The sequence below is a fragment of the Bombina bombina genome, chromosome 11 (assembly GCF_027579735.1).
Source record: "Bombina bombina isolate aBomBom1 chromosome 11, aBomBom1.pri, whole genome shotgun sequence".
Taxonomy (NCBI): domain Eukaryota; kingdom Metazoa; phylum Chordata; class Amphibia; order Anura; family Bombinatoridae; genus Bombina; species Bombina bombina.
This window is the reverse complement of record NC_069509.1, coordinates 55,913,792-55,932,299: the sequence shown is the minus strand read 5'-3', so window position 1 is coordinate 55,932,299 and position 18,508 is coordinate 55,913,792. Positions and strand designations below refer to the sequence as shown.

General features: G+C 39.6%; 1 protein-coding gene across 1 annotated transcript in view; it reads right to left on the bottom strand.

The window, feature by feature from the left end:
* Positions 1 to 2,082: 2,082 nt before the first annotated feature.
* TBL3 (transducin beta like 3) overlaps positions 2,083 to 18,508 on the bottom strand; it is a 132,935-nt gene continuing 116,509 nt past the window's right edge. Inside the window, exon 22 of the mRNA XM_053694484.1 lies at positions 2,083 to 2,757. Within this exon, the coding sequence (XP_053550459.1) occupies positions 2,549 to 2,757 (209 nt within the window). The 3' untranslated portion in view covers positions 2,083 to 2,548. The remainder of the gene's footprint in view (positions 2,758 to 18,508) is intronic.

Here is an 18,508-nt window from a genome sequence, read left to right as displayed (position 1 = left end):
TACCTGCTAATAGCCAAAGAGCTAAGTGAATGCCCATATTAATAAACTTCATACTTCCCTAAAAAGCCCCCACACTACTGGACAAAATATCGCTTCTAGTAGATAGTCAATCCAGTGTTGTTCACATGATATCAGAAGATCTTTGTATGTGGAGTAGAACGATGATCCCTGCAACACCTGTGGCAGGTCTGTGAATAACTCCCACTGGGTGTAATTGTGCAACTACCCCATATTCCATAAACTTCCCTCTTTGTCCAAACAGTAGCTCTCTGAAGGGAAAATTAGCCTCAAATCAATCTGAGGACCCCTCTCACAGAACACATGGAGCACCTCCATTATTCACCTTCCTCCTGCGGAGGCAAAGATAAGACTGATTTACAAGTTAGGTGGGAGGGGTTTTAAGGGCTTTTGGAGTTTTGAGATTCTTTGCCTCCTCCTAGTGGCCAGGAGTGTAATTCCAGTAGTAATTGCTCATGGACTCTTACTATCACCACTTTTATGAAAGAAAACTGCATGTTCTAATCCGTTAGAGCAGGTCATTTAATGACTATTGACCCTGCTCAACTCTATGTTCAACCCCACAAAGGGGTTAAACACACAGTAGATGTGCAGCTCGGGGCCCCAAAGTTTATGGATAGTCCCAAGCGGAACCTGCCGCTCCTCCAATAAGCAGCACTAGTTGTACATCTGAGTTGTGCGATTAGCACTGCCGATTGGATGAGTGGCACATCTGTGTGTTTAACACCTTTGCAAGGATTAAACACACAGTAAAGCAGGGTCAATAGTCAGAAAATGACAGATTAGAGCATGTATTTTTTTACTATTATGGCCCTTTAATTGCATTATGGCGTCAGCTATGTCATCTTTTCTATTAAAGGGACAGTCAACACCAGAATTTTTGTTGTTTAAAAATTTTAAAGTTGTTTATGTATTATTTTTGGAGTATTCCCCCCCCCCCCACCCAACATTTTTCAGTAAACATTTGACATAATTAATAGTGCTCACTACTAATTCTATCATTTGCCTAGAGCCCTAGAAGCGTGGATGTGTCGGGTTAGCTGCCTGCGCCAATGGATTTTTGCCCACTTTTACTCTGACAGTGCTGCGTATGGTATGAGACATTTATCTGACAGTGCTGCGTATGGTATGAGACATTTATCTGACAGTGCTGCGTATGGTATGAGACATTTATCTGACAGTGCTGCGTATGGTATGAGACATTTATCTGACAGTGCTGCGTATGGTATGAGACATTTATCTGACAGTGCTGCGTATGGTATGAGACATTTATCTGACAGTGCTGCGTATGGTATGAGACATTTATCTGACAGTGCTGCGTATGGTATGAGACATTTATCTGACAGTGCTGCGTATGGTATGAGACATTTATCTGACAGTGCTGCGTATGGTATGAGACATTTATCTGACAGTGCTGCGTATGGTATGAGACATTTATCTGACAGTGCTGCGTATGGTATGAGACATTTATCAGGACACTTACTATCAGACTTATTGCTATACAAGGCTGGACACCCTGACATAGTGCTTATTAGGAAAAGTGAGTGCCCCTTATCTACAGACTTGAAAGTGTTTTCAACACCTAAGAATTATTTTTATAGGGTCATGAAATCTAACTTTTTCCCCCATGGTTTAGAAAGAGCGTGCAATTTTAAACAACTTTCTAATTTACTTCTGTTATCCAATTTTCTTTGTTCTCTTTGTATCTTTTGTTAAAAAGCAGGGACATTAGCTCTGGAGCACTATATGGCAGCAGTTTAGCAAGAATGTTATCCATTTACAAAATCACAAGAAGGCAGCACTATTTCCTGCCAAGTGGTAATCCAGACACCTACCTAGGTATCTCTTCAACAAAGAATATCATGTGAACAAAGTACATTTAATAATAAACTTTGGAACCTTTTTAAAATTGTATGCTCTGTGTGAATCCCAAAAGAACATTTTTGGGATTCATATCACTAACAAAGGTAGGGAGAAAAACTCAGTGTTTATCTGCTAACAGCTTCTCATACAGTAGAACACTTGAATAGACATAGAAACCAAAATATGATAGTGACAAATAAAAATGGGACAACAGTTTTTTTATATATATATAAAATTCGATATTACATAGGACTGTAGGACCCATCACGTTAAAGGTAAATGTACAATGGTTTAATACAAACATTACTGTAGCAGACAAAACCATACTCTGCCTTAATTCCTTAAAACTTATTTGTTGAAAGTGGATCCAGAAATGTGCCACCACAGTTCATTATTGTTGTGAGAGAGTTACAGCTTGCTAGACCTTAAGAGACAATGACTGAACAACTGACTGCTTGTCCACATTTTTGACATAAAAAAAAAAAAAAAGTGTTTGAAAGTCTGGAATAAACGTCCAATAAAAAGGTATTAAAAATTCTACAGCAACTCAAGTCCAAACCACTTCGATATTTAAGGTTTAGCTGGATATGGATACTAAACATGGCATGTAACATAGTAGCGCTGGGCATCAGACAACTCATTGCTGTAGCAACTGTGTAGCAGCTGATCACACTGTGGATGGTACAGACTGCAGGGGTGGTGGTTCCGTTACTGCAGAGCTCTCTTGCATTCCTACAGATGGTCCCGTGCTGGTGATAGACCTCACAGGAGGCTTGTCCTGCTCAGCAGGTAAGTCAGTTATCCTCATCTGCTGCCACATGAAATCCACAAACATAGAAGCCTGCAGAAGCCTTCCCATCCTCTGCATGTGCCGCTCTGAGAGGGGAAAGAAAAAACGAAAATTATAATGGTTTATTCTTATAGCTAATAATCATTATTAATAGTTACAACCTATAAACAATATAAAGTAAACCATCTTTGTAAAGATCAGGAGGGTAAAACCAAGCAGATGTTCTGGAGAACTACAACAGGCAATCATACAGTAATTACGGTGTCATACAGCGAACATGTGATGTTTAACAGGTGCTGGGGAAAAACTGCGGCCAGGAAGCTCACTAGAAAAACAAATTAGCTCTGAGGCTTTAGGGTTACAGACCTGAGGTATGAGGAAGTTCTGCCGCTTAGAAAGGAATTACTAGGAACACACGAACAGTGAAGATACAGAGTGTGTGTCAGTGCACATTATTTGTATATTATAAAATCATTAAAGGGATATGAAACCCAAAACATTATTTTGTGATTCAGACAAAATATACAATTTAAAAAAAAGTTTCCATTTTACTCCTATTATCAAATTTGCTGTGATCCTATGGTATTTTATTATCAAAGAAAATTTGATAATAGAAGTAAATTAGACATTTGATTAAAATTGTATGCAATGGCATTAAAGGGACAGTAAAGTCAAAATTAAATGATTCAGATAGAACATGCAATTTTTTTAACAATTTTCCAGTTTACTTGTCTTATCTAATTTGCTTTGTTTGCTTGGTATCCATTGTTGAAAAGCATACATAGGTAGGCTCAGAAGCAATGCATTACTGTGAGCTAGCTGCTTGTCACTGTTTCACCCAATGTGTTTAGCTAGGCCCCAGTAGGGCATTGCTCTCCTTCAACAAAGGATACAAAGATAATGAACCAAAATCTGAATTTTGAAAATTGTATGCTCTGTCTGAAACCCAGAAGTTTTCTTTCCTGATCATGTCCCTTTAAGGTCTATTTCTCAACTCTGTATGTATATTTTATAAACATTTTGCTGTGAAGAAAGGGTATGATATTTCTTTAAACACAAATTCTCCATTTTGAGAACTACAAACCCAATAATATGTGATAATATCTTCAAGATATAAAAATTGCCCAAAATAATCTAACCGAAACCTCTGGGAGAGCACATTGTAAATGGATTATTTTAATTCATTTACCCCAAAAAAATAAACATTACAGCCATACAACATCTTGCTAATCTATATTTCAGGATGAATAATCTTTAGATTATAATGCATCTTAAATAGAAACTATCTTAAGAAAAAATTGTCCTCAAAAAAGCATTAAAAAAAGATCTAAATAAAAAAAATATATAATTTTTATCAACCATGCAAGTTTATAACAGAGGCAAAAATTATATTTATATAACAATGTTGGTTATGCAAAACTGAGAAATTTTTAATAAAGGGATTATCTTTTTAAACAAAAATTCTGGAGCTGACTATCCCTTTAAGTATTAGACTAGGCTTTGGTTGTAGCATTTCAAACTATTTATTTTAAAATAAAAAAACGGATAAAAATAATAGCTGCCACTATTATCACTCGGCCAGATTACGAGTTTTGCTTTAAGACTGGCTCGCTACTAACTTGCAAGTTATTTCCACCTCTCACCTTTAATAGCGCTGCTATTACAGGTTTGCAAAAACCCGGCGTTTGCGGGCGATATGGCTGCGTTAAGCTCCATACCGCACACAAATACCAGCGCTGTTTTGAGCTGGTTTTACGTGCTCGTGCACGATTTCCCCATAGACATCAATGGGGAGAGCCGGCTACAAAAAAGCCTAACACCTGCAATAACAGAGCGTAAAGCTCCGTAACACAGCCCCATTAAAGTCTATGGGGAAAGAAAATTTATGTTTAAACCTAACACCCTAACATAAACCCCGAGTCTAAACACCCCTAATATCACTACCACCTACACAATGTTATTAACCCCTAATCTGCTGCCCCTAACATCACCACCTCCTACACAATGCTATTAACCCCTAATCTGCTGCCCCTAACTTCGCCGCCACCTACATTACAGTTATTAACCCCAAATCTGCTGCCCCTAACATCGCCGCCACCTACATTAGATATTAACCCCTAATCTGCTGTACCTAACATCGCCGCCACCTACATTACAGATATTAACCACTAATCTGCTGCCCCTAACATCACCGCAACCTACCTTACACTTATTAACCCCTAATCTGCCGCCCCCAATGTCGCCGCCACCTACATAAATTTATTAACCCCTAAACCTAACCCTAACCCTAACACCCCTAACTTTAATATAATTAAAATAAATCTAAATAAAACCTACTATTAATAACTAAATAATTCCTATTTAAAACTAAATATTTACCTTTAAAATAAACCCTAAGCTAACTACAACATAACTAATAATTACATTGTATCTATCTTAGGTTTTATTTTTATTTCACAGGCACAGCTAAGTTTGTATTTATTTTAACTAGGTAGACTAGTTAGTAAATAGTTATTAACTATTTACTAGCTACCTAGTTAAAATAAATACAAATTTACCTATAAAATAAAACCTAACCTGTCTTACACTAACACCTAACATTACAATAAAATTAAATAAATTAAAATAAAAAAAAACATAATTTATGTAAGAACTTACCTGATAAATTCATTTCTTTCATATTAGCAAGAGTCCATGAGCTAGTGACGTATGGGATATACATTCCTACCAGGAGGGGCAAAGTTTCCCAAACCTCAAAATGCCTATAAATACACCCCTCACCACACCCACAATTCAGTTTAACGAATAGCCAAGAAGTGGGGTGATAAAAAAGTGCGAAAGCATATAAAATAAGGAATTGGAATAATTGTGCTTTATACAAAATCATAACCACCATAAAAAAGGGCGGGCCTCATGGACTCTTGCTAATATGAAAGAAATGAATTTATCAGGTAAGTTCTTACATAAATTATGTTTTCTTTCATGTAATTAGCAAGAGTCCATGAGCTAGTGACGTATGGGATAATGACTACCCAAGATGTGGATCTTTCCACACAAGAGTCACTAGAGAGGGAGGGATAAAATAAAGACAGCTAATTCCTGCTGAAAATAATCCACACCCAAAATAAAGTTTAACGAAAAACATAAGCAGAAGATTCAAACTGAAACCGCTGCCTGAAGTACTTTTCTACCAAAAACTGCTTCAGAAGAAGAAAATACATCAAAATGGTAGAATTTAGTAAAAGTATGCAAAGAGGACCAAGTTGCTGCTTTGCAGATCTGGTCAACCGAAGCTTCATTCCTAAACGCCCAGGAAGTAGAAACTGACCTAGTAGAATGAGCTGTAATTCTCTGAGGCGGAGTTTTACCCGACTCAACATAGGCAAGATGAATTAAAGATTTCAACCAAGATGCCAAAGAAATGGCAGAAGCTTTCTGGCCTTTTCTAGAACCGGAAAAGATAACAAATAGACTAGAAGTCTTACGAAAAGATTTCGTAGCTTCAACATAATATTTCAAAGCTCTAACAACATCCAAAGAATGCAACGATTTCTCCTTAGAATTCTTAGGATTAGGACATAATGAAGGAACCACAATTTCTCTACTAATGTTGTTGGAATTCACAACTTTAGGTAAAAATTCAAAAGAAGTTCGCAACACCGCCTTATCCTGATGAAAAATCAGAAAAGGAGACTCACAAGAAAGAGCAGATAATTCAGAAACTCTTCTGGCAGAAGAGATGGCCAAAAGGAACAAAACTTTCCAAGAAAGTAATTTAATGTCCAATGAATGCATAGGTTCAAACGGAGGAGCTTGAAGAGCTCCCAGAACCAAATTCAAACTCCAAGGAGGAGAAATTGACTTAATGACAGGTTTTATACGAACCAAAGCTTGTATAAAACAATGAACATCAGGAAGAATAGCAATCTTTCTGTGAAAAAGAACAGAAAGAGCAGAGATTTGTCCTTTCAAAGAACTTGCGGACAAACCCTTATCTAAACCATCCTGAAGAAACTGTAAAATTCTCGGTATTCTAAAAGAATGCCAGGAAAAATGATGAGAAAGACACCAAGAAATATAAGTCTTCCAGACTCTATAATATATCTCTCGAGATACAGATTTACGAGCCTGTAACATAGTATTAATCACAGAGTCAGAGAAACCTCTGTGACCAAGAATCAAGCGTTCAATCTCCATACCTTTAAATTTAAGGATTTCAGATCCTGATGGAAAAAAGGACCTTGTGACAGAAGGTCTGGTCTTAACGGAAGAGTCCACGGTTGGCAAGAGGCCATCCGGACAAGATCCGCATACCAAAACCTGTGAGGCCATGCCGGAGCTACCAGCAGAACAAACGAGCATTCCTTCAGAATCTTGGAGATTACTCTTGGAAGAAGAACTAGAGGCGGAAAGATATAGGCAGGATGATACTTCCAAGGAAGTGATAATGCATCCACTGCCTCCGCCTGAGGATCCCGGGATCTGGACAGATACCTGGGAAGTTTCTTGTTTAGATGGGACGCCATCAGATCTATTTCTGGAAGTTCCCACATTTGAACAATCTGAAGAAATACCTCTGGGTGAAGAGACCATTCGCCCGGATGCAACGTTTGGCGACTGAGATAATCCGCTTCCCAATTGTCTACACCTGGGATATGAACCGCAGAGATTAGACAGGAGCTGGATTCCGCCCAAACCAAAATTCGAGATACTTCTTTCATAGCCAGAGGACTGTGAGTCCCTCCTTGATGATTGATGTATGCCACAGTTGTGACATTGTTCAAATGAACGATTCTCTCTTCAGAAGAGGCCAAAACTGAAGAGCTCTGAAAATTGCACGGAGTTCCAAAATATTGATCGGTAATCTCACCTCCTGAGATTCCCAAACTCCTTGTGCCGTCAGAGATCCCCACACAGCTCCCCAACCTGTGAGACTTGCATCTGTTGAAATTACAGTCCAAGTCGGAAGCACAAAAGAAGCCCCCTGAATTAAACGATGGTGATCTGTCCACCATGTTAGAGAGTGTCGAACAATCGGTTTTAAAGATATTAATTGAGATATCTTCGTGTAATCCTTGCACCATTGCTTCAGCATACAGAGCTGAAGAGGTCGCATGTGAAAACGAGCAAAGGGGATCGCGTCCGATGCAGCAGTCATAAGACCTAGAATTTCCATGCATAAGGCTACCGAAGGGAATGATTGTGACTGAAGGTTTCGACAAGCTGCAATCAACTTTAGACGTCTCTTGTCTGTTAAAGACAGAGTCATGGACACTGAATCCATCTGGAAACCCAGAAAGGTTACCCTTGTCTGAGGAATCAAAGAACTTTTTGGTAAATTGATCCTCCAACCATGATCTTGAAGAAACAACACAAGTCGATTCGTATGAGATTCTGCTAAATGTAAAGACTGAGCAAGTACCAAGATATCGTCCAAATAAGGAAATACCACAATACCCTGTTCTCTGATTACAGACAGCAGGGCACCGAGAACCTTTGTAAAAATTCTTGGAGCTGTAGCTAGGCCAAACGGCAGAGCCACAAACTGGTAATGCTTGTCCAGAAACGAGAATCTCAGGAACTGATAATGATCTGGATGAATCGGAATATGCAGATATGCATCCTGTAAATCTATTGTGGACATATAATTCCCTTGCTGAACAAAAGGTAAGATAGTCCTTACAGTTACCATCTTGAATGTTGGTATCCTTACATAATGATTCAATATTTTTAGATCCAGAACTGGTCTGAAAGAATTCTCCTTCTTTGGTACAATGAAGAGATTTGAATAAAACCCCATCCCCTGTTCCAGAACTGGAACTGGCATAATTACTCCAGTCAACTCTAGATCTGAAACACATTTCAGAAATGCTTGAGCTTTTACTGGATTTACTGGGACACGGGAAAGAAAAAATCTCTTTGCAGGAGGTCTCAACTTGAAACCAATTCTGTACCCTTCTGAAACAATGCTCTGAATCCAAAGATTGTGAACAGAATTGATCCAAATTTCCTTGAAAAAACGTAACCTGCCCCCTACCAGCTGAGCTGGAATGAGGGCCGCACCTTCATGTGGACTTAGAAGCAGGCTTTGCCTTTCTAGCTGGCTTGGATTTATTCCAGACTGGAGATGGTCTCCAAACTGAAACTGCTCCTGAGGATGAAGGATCAGGCTTTTGTTCTTTGTTGAAACGAAAGGAACGAAAACGATTATTAGCCCTGTTTTTACCTTTAGATTTTTTATCCTGTGGTAAAAAAGTTCCTTTCCCACCAGTAACAGTTGAAATAATGGAATCCAACTGAGAACCAAATAATTTGTTACCCTGGAAAGAAATGGAAAGTAAAGTTGATTTAGAAGCCATATCAGCCTTCCAAGTTTTAAGCCATAAAGCTCTTCTAGCTAAAATAGCTAGAGCCATAAACCTGACATCAACTCTGATAATATCAAAAATGGCATCACAGATAAAATTATTAGCATGCTGAAGAAGAATAATAATATCATGAGAATCACGATGTGTTACTTGTTGCGCTAAAGTTTCCAACCAAAAAGTTGAAGCTGCAGCAACATCAGCCAAAGATATAGCAGGTCTAAGAAGATTACCTGAACACAGATAAGCTTTTCTTATAAAGGATTCAATTTTCCTATCTAGAGGATCCTTAAACGAAGTACCATCTGACGTAGGAATAGTAGTACGTTTAGCAAGGGTAGAAATAGCCCCATCAACTTTAGGGATCTTGTCCCAAAATTCTAATCTGTCAGACGGCACAGGATATAATTGCTTAAAACGTTTAGAAGGAGTAAATGAATTACCCAAATTATCCCATTCTTTGGAAATTACTGCAGAAATAGCATTAGGAACAGGAAAAACTTCTGGAATAACCACAGGAGCTTTAAATACCTTATCTAAACGTTTAGAATTAGTATCAAGAGGACCAGAATCCTCTATTTCTAAAGCAATTAGTACTTGTTTAAGTAAAGAACGATTAAATTCCATTTTAAATAAATATGAAGATTTATCAGCATCAACCTCTGAGACAGAATCCTCTGAACCAGAGGAATCATCAGAATCAGAATGATGATGTTCAGTTAAAAATTCATCTGTAGGGAGAGAAGTTTTAAAAGATTTTTTACGTTTACTAGAAGGAGAAATAACAGACATAGCCTTCTTTATGGATTCAGAAACAAAATCTCTTATATTATCAGGAACATTCTGCACCTTAGATGTTGAAGGAACTGCAACAGGCAATGGTACTTTACTAAAGGAAATATTATCTGCTTTAACAAGTTTGTCATGACAATCAATACAAACAACAGCTGGAGGAATAGCTACCAAAAGTTTACAGCAGATACACTTAGCTTTGGTAGATTCAGCACTTGACAGCGATTTTCCTGTAGTATCTTCTGACTCAGATGCAACGTGAGACATCTTGCAATATGTAAGAGAAAAAACAACATATAAAGCAAAATTGATCAAATTCCTTAAATGACAGTTTCAGGAATGGGAAAAAATGCCAAAGGACAAGCTTCTAGCAACCAGAAGCAATAAAAAATGAGACTTAAATAATGTGGAGACAAAAGTGACGCCCATATTTTTTCGCGCCAAATAAGACGCCCACATTATTTGGCGCCTAAATGCTTTTTGGCGCCAAAAATGACGCCACATCCGGAACGCCGACATTTTTGGCGCAAAATAACGTCAAAAAATGACGCAACTTCCGGCGACACGTATGACGCCGGAAACGGAAATAGAATTTTTGCGCCAAAAAAGTCCGCGCCAAGAATGACGCAATAAAATGAAGCATTTTCAGCCCCCGCGAGCCTAACAGCCCACAGGGAAAAAGTCAAATTTTAAGGTAAGAAAAAATGTTAAATTAAAATGCATTATCCCAAATATGAAACTGACTGTCTGAAAATAAGGAAAGTTGAACATTCTGAGTCAAGGCAAATAAATGTTTGAATACATATATTTAGAACTTTATAAACAAAGTGCCCAACCATAGCTTGGAGTGTCACAGAAAATAAGACTTACTTACCCCAGGACACTCATCTACATATAGCAGATAGCCAAACCAGTACTGAAACGAGAATCAGCAGAGGTAATGGTATATATAAGAGTATATTGTCGATCTGAAAAGGGAGGTAAGAGATGAATCTCTACGACCGATAACAGAGAACCTATGAAATAGACCCCGTAGAAGGAGATCACTGCATTCAAATAGGCAATACTCTCCTCACATCCCTCTGACATTCACTGCACGCTGAGAGGAAAACCGGGCTCCAACTTGCTGCGGAGCGCATATCAACGTAGAATCTAGCACAAACTTACTTCACCACCTCCATCGGAGGCAAAGTTTGTAAAACTGAATTGTGGGTGTGGTGAGGGGTGTATTTATAGGCATTTTGAGGTTTGGGAAACTTTGCCCCTCCTGGTAGGAATGTATATCCCATACGTCACTAGCTCATGGACTCTTGCTAATTACATGAAAGAAATACATTTATCTAAATTACAAAAAATTATACACACAAAATAAAAAAAGAAATTATCAAAAATAAAAATGAATTACTCCTAATCTAATAGCCCTATCAAAATAAAAAAGCCCCCCCAAAATAATAAAATCCCTAGCCTACACTAAACTGCCAATAGCCCGTAAAAAGGCCTTTTGCGGGTCATTGCCCCAAAGAAATCAGCTCTTTTACCTGTAAAAAAAAAAAAAATACAAAACAACCCCCCCAACAGTAAAACCCACCACCCACACAACCAACCCCCAAATAAAATCCTATCTAAATAAACCTAAGCTCCCCATTGCCCTGAAAAGGGCATTTGGATGGGCATTGCCCTGAAAAGGGCATTTAGCTCTTTTACATTGCCCAAACCCTAAGCTAAAAATAAAACCCACCCAATAAACCCTTAATAAAACCTAACACTAAACCCCGAAGATCCACTTGCAGTTTTTGAAGACCGGACATCCATCATTATCCAACCGGGAGAAGTCTTCATCTTGCGTCAGCCAAAAGGATATTTTACCCTTTAATTCCGATTGGCTCATAGAATTCTATCAGCCAATAGGAATTCAAGGGACGCCATCTTGGATAACGTCCCTTAAAGGGAACCTTTAAGTGTACGGCTGTGACCGTATGAAGAGGATGCTCCGCGCTGGATGTCTTGAAGATGGAGCCACTCCGTGTCGGAAGGATGAAGATAGGAAATGCCACCTGGTGGACGACTTCTTGCCGCTTGGATGAAGACTTCTCCCGGCTTCGTTGAGGACTTCTTGCCGCTTGGATGAAGACTTCTCCCGGCTGGATGAAGATGGATGTCCGGTCTTCAAAAACTGTAAGTGGATCTTCGGGGGTTAGTGTTAGTTTTTTTTTAAGGGTTTATTGGTGGGTTTTATTTTTAGCTTAGGGTTTGGGCAATGTAAAAGAGCTAAATGCCCTTTTAAGGGCAATGTCCATCCAAATGCCCTTTTCAGGACAATGGGGAGCTTAGGTTTATTTAGATAGGATTTTATTTGGGGGAGTTGGTTGTGTGGGTGGTGGGTTTTACTGTTGGGGGGGTTGTTTGTATTTTTTTTTTTTTTTACAGGCAAAAGAGCCGATTTCTTTGGGGCAATGCCCCGCAAAAGGCCTTTTTAAGGGCTATTGGCAGTTTAGTGTAGGCTAGGGGTTTTATTATTTTGGGGGGGGCTTTTTATTTTGATAGGCCGATTAGATTAGGTGTAATTAGTTTAAATAGTTGATAATTTCTTTTTTATTTTGTGTATTTTTTTTGTAATTTAGTTAATTGTATTTGATAAATGTAATTTAATTTTAGTGTAATGTTAAGTTTTACTGTAAGACAGGTTAGGTTTTATTTTACAGGTAAATTTGTATTTATTTTAACTAGGTAGTTAGTAAATAGTTCATAACTACTTAATAACTAATCTACCTAGTAAAAATAAATACAAACTAACCTGTGAAATAAAAATAAAACATAAGCTAGATACACTATAACTATTAGTTATATTGTAGCTAGCTTAGGTTTTATTTTACAGGTAAGTATTTATTTAGTTTTAAATAGGAATAATTTAGATATTGTCATTTTTATTTGGAATTATTTTAATTATGTTAAAGTTAGTGGGTGTTAGGGTTAGGGGTTAATAACTTTAGTATAGTGGTGGCGGCGACATTGGGGCAGCAGATTAGGGGTTAATAAGTGTAGTTAGGTGGCGGCGATTTTGGGGGGAGCAGATTAGGGGTTCATAATATTTAACTAGTGTTTGCGATGCGGGAGTGACGCGGTTTAGGGGTTAATAGGTTTATTATAGTGGCGGCAATGTCCGGAGCGGCAGGTTAGGGGTTAATAAATTTATTTTAGTGTTTGCGATGAGGGAGGGCCTCGGTTTAGGGGTTAATAGGTAGTTAATGGGTGTTAGTGTACTTTTTAGCACTTTAGTTATGAGTTTTATGCTACAGCTTTGTAACGTAAAACTCATAACTACTGACTTTCAGGTGACGGTACAGATATTGTAGTTATAGGCTGTACCGCTCTCTTTTTGGCCGGACAGGCAAACTCGTAATACCAGCGCTATGGAAGTCCCATTGAAAAAGGACTTTTTGAAAGGTGCGGTAGTTACGTTGCGTGACGGCCAAAAAAAGTGTGCTCTACAGCTGTACCTGCAAAACTCGTAATAGCAGCGGTAGTGAAAAAGCAGCGTTTTGAAGCTTTTTCACTCATAACACATAACTCGTAATCTAGCTGACTGTTATTAATATAACTTCACATACAACATTACTGAAAACATACAGATATCTATATAGAAGTCATAACCAACTGTAATTCCTACAGTCGTAACTGTTGATTGAAGTTGGTTAAGCAGAAGAATTCATTTATTTATGGCCCATTTTATTTTATATTTTGAAAGGTTGCTTCTCCCTCTTACACCCTAACACAATAGGTGATATAAATATAATATTCACAACAGATATCTTTTTACAATGAAGCACATTAGTAGTTATTAACCATAAACTAGTAGTAACTATCTGCTGATCAGCCATATCTCTGCATTTCAACTCTCTCTCTAATTTTTAACTTCTCTCTAATGTTCAGCTTCTCTCCCTGCTGCTTAATTCTCTCTTTGCTCATAAGCTGCCGCCCCCCCCCCCACTCCCAATCAGACACCACGAAAAAGGCACACACCCTTCTCCCGCCTCCTTTTACATGTGTCCACCACCACAGCTTGCAGGGAACTGTAGTTCCCGTCTGAAGAGCTGCTAACAGCTGCAGATATTGCATGTCATAGCGCTGTGATAGACATAAAAATATCACCAGTGCAAGTGTTGGTGTATATATAATAAAAAATGTATATGTAATAAAAAACAGTTATGATAAAAAAAGGGAGATTCCTTCAAAAGGTTCTGAGGACAAATGGACAGACAGTGTGTTAATAAACAGGACAACCATGTTATAGGCAAGACATCTGGTCACCCTACTTTAAGAGTAGAATTTCCTACATTTCTTCACCCCTTCCTTGAGAGTTTAAAAAAAAATAAAAAAAAAATATATATAAGAAATTGAACATCTCAGGTCTATAAGACAATAACATTAAAATGTTTGCTATATAGGGAAAATACCTTGTGGGGAATCCTAATGTCATGTTTTAAATTTAATCTGATAATATGGTAAGTTTAAATATTCAACAAGCCTTAAAAGGGACACTAAAGTGAAAATTAAACTTCTATGATTCAGAAAAGCATGAAGTTTTATGAGACTTTCCAATTTATTTCCATTGTCATATTGTTCACAGTCTTTTTATTTACACACTTTCTAAGGCACCAGCTACAACTAAGCGTGTGCACAAGTTCACAGTGTATATGTATACTACTCTGTGATTGGCTAATGGCTGTCACATGATACAGGGGACGGGCAAATGGAGAAAAAACCAGAATTTATGTTTACCTGATAAATTACTTTCTCCAACGGTGTGTCCGGTCCACGGCGTCATCCTTACTTGTGGGATATTCTCTTCCCCAACAGGAAATGGCAAAGAGCCCAGCAAAGCTGGTCACATGATCCCTCCTAGGCTCCGCCTTCCCCAGTCATTCGACCGACGTAAAGGAGGAATATTTGCATAGGAGAAATCATATGATACCGTGGTGACTGTAGTTAAAGAAAATAAATTATCAGACCTGATTAAAAAACCAGGGCGGGCCGTGGACCGGACACACCGTTGGAGAAAGTAATTTATCAGGTAAACATAAATTCTGTTTTCTCCAACATAGGTGTGTCCGGTCCACGGCGTCATCCTTACTTGTGGGAACCAATACCAAAGCTTTAGGACACGGATGAAGGGAGGGAGCAAATCAGGTCACCTAGATGGAAGGCACCACGGCTTGCAAAACCTTTCTCCCAAAAATAGCCTCAGAAGAAGCAAAAGTATCAAATTTGTAAAATTTAGTAAAAGTGTGCAGTGAAGACCAAGTCGCTGCCTTACATATCTGATCAACAGAAGCCTCGTTCTTGAAGGCCCATGTGGAAGCCACAGCCCTAGTGGAATGAGCTGTGATTCTTTCAGGAGGCTGCCGTCCGGCAGTCTCGTAAGCCAATCTGATGATGCTTTTAAGCCAAAAGGAGAGAGAGGTAGAAGTTGCTTTTTGACCTCTCCTTTTACCAGAATAAACAACAAACAAGGAAGATGTTTGTCTAAAATCCTTTGTAGCATCTAAATAGAATTTTAAAGCACGAACTACATCCAAATTGTGCAACAAACGTTCCTTCTTTGAAACTGGATTCGGACACAAAGAAGGCACGACTATCTCCTGGTTAATGTTTTTGTTAGAAACAACTTTCGGAAGAAAACCAGGTTTAGTACGCAAAACCACCTTATCTGCATGGAACACCAGATAAGGAGGAGAACACTGCAGAGCAGATAATTCTGAAACTCTTCTAGCAGAAGAAATTGCAACCAAAAACAAAACTTTCCAAGATAATAACTTAATATCAACGGAATGTAAGGGTTCAAACGGAACCCCCTGAAGAACTGAAAGAACTAAATTGAGACTCCAAGGAGGAGTCAAAGGTTTGTAAACAGGCTTGATTCTAACCAGAGCCTGAACAAAGGCTTGAACATCTGGCACAGCTGCCAGCTTTTTGTGAAGTAACACAGATAAGGCAGAAATCTGTCCCTTCAAAGAACTTGCAGATAATCCTTTCTCCAAACCTTCTTGAAGAAAGGATAGAATCTTAGGAATTTTTATCTTGTCCCAAGGGAATCCTTTAGATTCACACCAACAGATATATTTTTTCCATATTTTGTGGTAGATTTTTCTAGTTACAGGCTTTCTGGCCTGAACAAGAGTATCAATGACAGAATCTGAGAACCCTCGCTTTGATAAGATCAAGCGTTCAATCTCCAGGCAGTCAGTTGGAGTGAGACCAGATTCGGATGTTCGAACGGACCTTGAACAAGAAGGTCCCGTCTCAAAGGTAGCTTCCATGGTGGAGCCGATGACATATTCACCAGGTCTGCATACCAAGTCCTGCGTGGCCACGCAGGAGCTATCAAGATCACCGATGCCCTCTCCTGATTGATCCTGGCTACCAGCCTGGGGATGAGAGGAAACGGCGGGAATACATAAGCTAGTTTGAAGGTCCAAGGTGCTACTAGTGCATCTACTAGAGTCGCCTTGGGATCCCTGGATCTGGACCCGTAGCAAGGAACCTTGAAGTTCTGACGAGAGGCCATCTTTTGGGCAAAGATTTCCGGATGGAGTTCCCACTCCCCCGGATGAAATGTCTGACGACTCAGAAAATCAGCTTCCCAATTTTCCACTCCTGGGATGTGGATTGCAGACAAGTGGCAGGAGTGAGTCTCCGCCCATTGAATGATTTTGGTCACTTCTTCCATCGCCAGGGAACTCCTTGTTCCCCCCTGATGGTTGATGTACGCAACAGTCGTCATGTTGTCTGATTGAAACCGTATGAATTTGGCCTTTGCTAGCTGAGGCCAAGCCTTGAGAGCATTGAATATCGCTCTCAGTTCCAGAATATTTATCGGGAGAAGAGATTCTTCCCGAGACCAAAGACCCTGAGCTTTCAGGGGTCCCCAGACCGCGCCCCAGCCCACCAGACTGGCGTCGGTCGTGACAATGACCCACTCTGGTCTGCGGAAGCTCATCCCCTGTGACAGGTTGTCCAGGGACAGCCACCAACGGAGTGAATCTCTGGTCCTCTGATCTACTTGTATCGTCGGAGACAAGTCTGTATAATCCCCATTCCACTGACTGAGCATGCACAGTTGTAATGGTCTTAGATGAATTCGCGCAAAAGGAACTATGTCCATTGCCGCTACCATCAAACCTATTACTTCCATGCACTGCGCTATGGAAGGAAGAGGAACAGAATGAAGTACTTGACAAGAGTTTAGAAGTTTTGATTTTCTGGCCTCTGTCAGAAAAATCCTCATTTCTAAGGAGTCTATTATTGTTCCCAAGAAGGGAACCCTTGTTGATGGAGATAGAGAACTTTTTTCTACGTTCACTTTCCACCCGTGAGATCTGAGAAAGGCCAGGACAATGTCCGTGTGAGCCTTTGCTTGTGGAAGGGACGACGCTTGAATCAGAATGTCGTCCAAGTAAGGTACTACTGCAATGCCCCTTGGTCTTAGCACCGCTAGAAGGGACCCTAGTACCTTTGTGAAAATTCTTGGAGCAGTGGCTAATCCGAACGGAAGTGCCACAAACTGGTAATGCTTGTCCAGGAATGCGAACCTTAGGAACCGATGATGTTCCTTGTGGATAGGAATATGTAGATACGCATCCTTTAAATCCACCGTGGTCATGAATTGACCTTCCTGGATGGAAGGAAGAATTGTTTGAATGGTTTCCATTTTGAACGATGGAACCTTGAGAAACTTGTTTAGGATCTTGAGATCTAAGATTGGTCTGAATGTTCCCTCTTTTTTGGGAACTACAAACAGATTGGAGTAGAACCCCATCCCTTGTTCTCCTAATGGAACAGGATGAATCACTCCCATTTTTAACAGGTCTTCTACACAATGTAAGAATGCCTGTTTTTTTATGTGGTCTGAAGACAATTGAGACCTGTGGAACCTCCCCCTTGGGGGAAGCCCCTTGAATTCCAGAAGATAACCTTGGGAGACTATTTCTAGCGCCCAAGGATCCAGAACATCTCTTGCCCAAGCCTGAGCGAAGAGAGAGAGTCTGCCCCCCACCAGATCCGGTCCCGGATCGGGGGCCAACATCTCATGCTGTCTTGGTAGCAGTGGCAGGTTTCTTGGCCTGCTTTCCTTTGTTCCAGCCTTGCATTGGCCTCCAGGCTGGTTTGGCTTGAGAAGTATTACCCTCTTGCTTAGAGGATGTAGCACTTGGGGCTGGTCCGTTTCTGCAAAAGGGACGAAAATTAGGTTTATTTTTGGCCTTGAAAGACCTATCCTGAGGAAGGGCGTGGCCCTTGCCCCCAGTGATATCAGAAATAATCTCTTTCAAGTCAGGGCCAAACAGCGTTTTCCCCTTGAAAGGAATGTTAAGCAATTTGTTCTTGGAAGACGCATCCGCTGACCAAGATTTTAGCCAAAGCGCTCTGCGCGCCACAATAGCAAACCCAGAATTTTTCGCCGCTAATCTAGCCAATTGCAAAGTGGCGTCTAGGGTGAAAGAGTTAGCCAATTTGAGAGCATGAATTCTGTCCAAAATCTCCTCATAAGAAGAATCTTTATTGAGCGCCTTTTCTAGTTCATCGAACCAGAAACACGCTGCTGTAGTGACAGGAACAATGCATGAAATTGGTTGTAGAAGGTAACTTTGCTGAACAAACATCTTTTTAAGCAAACCCTCTAATT